This window comes from Pundamilia nyererei, unplaced genomic scaffold (assembly GCF_000239375.1).
Source record: "Pundamilia nyererei isolate P.nyererei 1_Seehausen unplaced genomic scaffold, PunNye1.0 scaffold00084, whole genome shotgun sequence".
NCBI classification, from domain to species: domain Eukaryota; kingdom Metazoa; phylum Chordata; class Actinopteri; order Cichliformes; family Cichlidae; genus Pundamilia; species Pundamilia nyererei.
In genome coordinates this window covers 827,521-832,397 of record NW_005187485.1, presented here as the reverse complement: position 1 = coordinate 832,397, position 4,877 = coordinate 827,521, and the positions used below count along the sequence as shown (strand labels likewise).

General features: G+C 41.3%; 1 protein-coding gene across 1 annotated transcript; it reads right to left on the bottom strand.

The window, feature by feature from the left end:
- Positions 1-890: 890 nt before the first annotated feature.
- On the bottom strand, positions 891-2,482 carry twist1b (twist family bHLH transcription factor 1b). The gene is made up of 2 exons (XM_005738441.1): positions 1,813-2,482; positions 891-1,637 (listed from the first exon to the last, which is right to left on the bottom strand). The coding sequence occupies exon 1, from the start codon at positions 2,343-2,345 to the stop codon at positions 1,839-1,841; it is 507 nt and encodes a 168-aa protein (XP_005738498.1). The 5' UTR covers positions 2,346-2,482; the 3' UTR covers positions 891-1,637; positions 1,813-1,838.
- Between the last annotated feature and the right edge of the window lie 2,395 nt (positions 2,483-4,877).

Genomic DNA, 4,877 nt, shown 5'->3' with positions numbered 1-4,877 from the left:
GGGTGGAAATGCTGTTGATACATAGTTGGGAGGCATTTCCCCTGAACGTCCAGTGCTTCCACGCGGGGACCCACAGCCTACCTTCACGGCCTCCTTAAGTTTCATAGACATCTGGGAATTCCATACATGCCTCCCAAGCCAATTACACACCTTCAAACGGGCACGCACTTTGATTTGGACAGCGAGAAGGACTTTCCCAGATCACCGAGATCAATCACAGCACGATAGCACTGTGAAAGATTTATTTAGTGACAATGCGCAGGAATACATTTCAAGGCTATACAAAGTGGGGAAGTCGCTAAATTACCGCTGATGTAATATGTGCAATTACACCAGACGTGAATCGATTTTTTTCCTCAGTTATGATCTCATAAGGCACGTCCTTTGTAACTGACGACAATTTCTAAAGAATTTCTGAAATCCTATAACCCCTGAAGTGAACTTCTGCTGAAGTTCAGCTGCTGGCAGAAAGGAGACTGTAGCAGGAGTCCAGCAGCGGGCTCATCTGACCTCAGTGTAACTCATTTACTTATAATGGCGAGTTTCAAGCACAGGCCTTAATCCAACTGTAAACAAAGCCAGAGAAAGAGAGAGTGAGAGAGAAACTGGAGACTGCACGGGGCTTTCAAAAAAATGTTTTAATTAAAATTTTAGATTGACTGGCGCTTTTTTAACAGCACACACTGTGCTGCAATAAAAACGTTTCTGTCTTTTAAATCACGAGTTGACCTCAATCTTTCCTTAAATAGTTTAGTTATATGTGAGAAGCGTACCAAACCATGATTTAAAAAAATATTATTTTCTTTTTGGATGTGCAACAAATAATAATAATAATAAAAAAAACATATATCCAACACTTTTATCCATGCCAGTAATAACGCCATCTGTTTTTCCTAGCTGGCAATAGTGGGAGGTTTTACCATTAAATTGATGGATATGCAAATGCAATCACCCTCCACGTGATGTATGAAAGCTAATTTATTTCAGATGTAATTTATGTTGACTATCAAATGTAAGCGTGCTTTACTTGGCAGTAGTTTCGCCCTCCTCACTGGCAAGCACGCTGGGTAAAAACAAGGGGGGGAAGTCAAATGCGAGCAGCTTTCATCATCTTTCTTTAATGCAAAAAAAAAAGTTATATACAAACATTTACAAAACTGAAAAAACGATAATAAAAAATAGGAACGTATTTATTTCAGACACAGGATCTATTCTCCAACACGTTTCATCAATAAATAAATAAATGCATTCTGAAAAATATTTTTTTTGCACAGGTTAGATCCACAAAGTCAGCCTGTAATGTGAGCCACACATTACAGGCTCCCTCTCTCTCGCACACACACAAAAACGAGAAAAATAAAAAACAAAAAAACTGAGACTTCAATAATGCACTTTGACCTCCACAGAAATAAAGCCCAAAGGCATGCATTTAAAAAAGGCGAAATTTTAAACATTCGTCGTCAACAGCACGAAAACACACCAGAATTGGGGTGTATGGAGCTAACACACACACACGGCTGTGAGTCCCTTTCGGGCCTCTGCACAAAACTTCTGATGTCGTTAGGCGATCCCATGTATCCAGCATTGGACTCCAGATTGTCCCTTTTCAGAATGTGAGTAGTAGATTCAGCAGTCACCTGTAGGTAAAATAAGGCATTCGCTAAGTCACGAAACTCTGCAGAAAGACACAAGGAAAAGTGTACAAAGTAAAGCTGCTTAGGTTGAATTACACCACTGTACTGTGCAGCCATAAAACAGTCTATTTATTTATTTTCCAGTCATGCAGTTTTAGTTGAAAAAAGCCAAGCGTACCATTTTGGGCATGATTTCTCCAGGTGCTAGTGAGATGTTGACATGGACCAAGCGCCCTCCATCCTCCACACAGAGAAGGCGTAGCTCAGCCTCTCGTGAGCCACATAACTGCAGCTTGACATTTTGGAGTCCAGCTCGTCGCTCTGCAGCACCTGGCAGAGGAAGTCGATGTATCTGGCTGCAAGTTTTAGGGTCTGTATTTTGCTGAGTTTGTCCGAAGGTAAAGTGGGGATAATTTTCCGCAGAGCCGCGAAAGCCTCGTTCAGAGACTGGGTCCTCTGTCGCTCCCGGACGTTGGCCATGACCCGCTGCGATTGGAGCTCCTCGAAAGACTGGGGGCTGCTGCTGCTGGACTTCTTCCCTCTTTTCCCAGGGGTTGGGCTATCTGAGTCCTCCCCATTTTTCCTGCTCGGTCTCCTCTTCCTCCCACATCTCTTCGGCTGTCTGTCCAGCTCCCCCTCGCTGTTGCTCAGGCTGTCCACAGGAGAGACTGGGGAGCTGCCCGATTCTTCCCCCAGATTTTCCTCAGACATCTCCACCTGGGTCGATGGCGGCCAGAAAGTGTCCCCCCAAAATTATTTCCCTCTCATGAAGTCAAAGAGTTAGTCCACCTGTGGCTCTACCAGGCTTTGAAGGCACCAACGAATCCATAAATGGGTTACGGGAAAGACAAGTCTTTTCTGTTACTTGAGATACTTAAGCAGTTCTTATAGGCTGCATGGCGTAAACTTTTTTGGGGGAACGACGGGATTGGTCAACAAGATGAATTACGTGAGTCGAGGGGCGGGAGTATCTCGGCAACTATCAGCACAGCCCTCATTGCAAAGCCAGAGCTGGGAAAGGCAGCTTAAGGTGCTATTTCTCATGATTGCCTGATTATTATGATTGCAAAATAGACATCAAAATATAAAATGAAGTGAAAAGCAGAACACGAAAGAAGAGCTGAATTTAATTAGGCTCCTAGCAGTGAGGGAGGAATCGAAAAGTCAAAGGCTGATCAAGGCATTTCCCCCGTTTTCCTTTCCAAGCAAAACGGGGAAAAAAGACACATGAAGAAGTTCACATAGCAAAATGACACACAAGACATGAGAATTAAAAACATAAGGTTATAGTTGAACAGGAGAGAAAATCAAACTGAGACTGGAATAAAAAACCAGACTAAATAAATTAGTAGAAACGGGCGCACACAACAGATATAACGCTGGCACGTGTGCAGGTGTCATGTCTTGTTTATTCCTAAGAATCGTTGTGTATCACGCAAAAGTTCCTTAACGAAAGAGATTTAATTCACCCGCTTAAGCATAACATGCCTCTACACGGCTGGGGAGTGCAAAAGGAAGACTTTGCTAGGATCCTGGTGTTGATGCTGTTTGTGCTAGAAAGGTCTTCAAAATGAGAAAACACAGCAATAATGATCCAGGATGAGGTCTTTCTTTCCTTTCACCAATCCATCATTTAAACAAGCCAACTGCTCATCCATCATCCAACTTCGGATCACTGTGTGTGCTATAATCTCCACTAACTGTTCTCTTTTTAAGAATCAACTATAGTAAATTGTGGGGGTATCTGTAGATATTGGCCATATAGATTTGCATGGGATAAGTGATCCCATCTCACATTTTACCATATAGTGTAAAAGTTTATTTTTAAGAACCGAGAGGGCTATTTTAGTTGTAACATTGGGGGGAAAATTCATGTAAAACAGTGTTAGATTCAAATTGTTATGTGCTTGCTCACTCTGGACAAAACTAAAGGAAATGATTTTTTTTGCCTGTTTTTTCCAGTCAGAGAGATGAAAAGAGGGCAGCTTTGTGTGTTTGGCTCTCTGGTATTTACTAGGTTGGTGATACAATATCCATCTTGTTTAGTGGAGGATTACTTTGTTTAGGTTGGGAAGAGTGTAGTCCACAGGAGCAGCATCTGGTTCAGGAAACAGGGGGGGTCAGCCAGGGTCGAAGGTCACAACACTACCAAACATCCATTTACATCTTCGTGGAGGCCTGAGACTTAGTAGACGTATTGTTCCGAGGGAAACATGCTTGTTTAAGTGAGCGGTTTCCTCCTTGTATCAAAACTTTTACATTTTAACTAAAGAGACAATAAACTGTGTTTGAAATTTGTTATTGCAAAACATGCATGCTCATTCATTCACTCATTTTCCTTTGTTAAAAAGTACATGTGAAATGTTTAATTAAAGATTGTGACTTTCAGAGATTTGTACAACTTTAAAAAAAAAATCAGAATAGCTAAGGCCTCATCAAGGTGAGCGTATCTGTCTAGTATAATAAATCTCTGGTGTAAAACTTTGCACAATCATCTCTGCTGTACAAAAGAGATAATCCAGTTTTATATTTACTGTTTTTTGAGCTGTTTCCTTTAAACTGAAATGAAATAAAGTGTTCAAATGAATGAAGCCTTCATCTTTTTAATGTCAATCCATGTCATGTACTTAAACTGTCGCAAAGCACATTTATTCAAGTGCTGGAAAAAATTTGCTTGAATAATTAAGTGCTGCAGATCTCTCTCTTAGAATGAAAACCATGATAAATATATAAATTATGATACTCAACACTTCCACTATCGCGCCTTTAAAAATAAGTTACAGCTTACAAAGGAAGTGTAGCGCAGTGCTTCGTTGCTATTTGTTATCTTCTTTTACAACTCAGATATTTATGACTACACTGTATTGTATCACTGAGGAGTTTCAGTCGGTTGCCTTCCTGCGTCTGCACACGTGAACTAAGCTTTGTAACTTCTGCAGCCACACTTGTGCCAGAGGAGTTGTGATTTCAAAGTGAGTGCACACTTAGTTCACGAGGAGTCCACATCTTTCCTCATTTTAAAAAGCAGTAATGCAGAAACTGGGATGGACACCCATGCTACATTTACATTTCTTGGCAGATCTTTCTCCAGAGTTCAGCTCTTTGCTGCTGAAGTAACTCTGAGAAAACACAGCTGCTTCTCGAGAATATGATGTCATCACAGGACAACTCCTCCAGTGTTGATCTTCAATAAGGACAAAACCTTCATCGGTCAGTTACAGACTCTCAGGGCTTGAAGTGCAC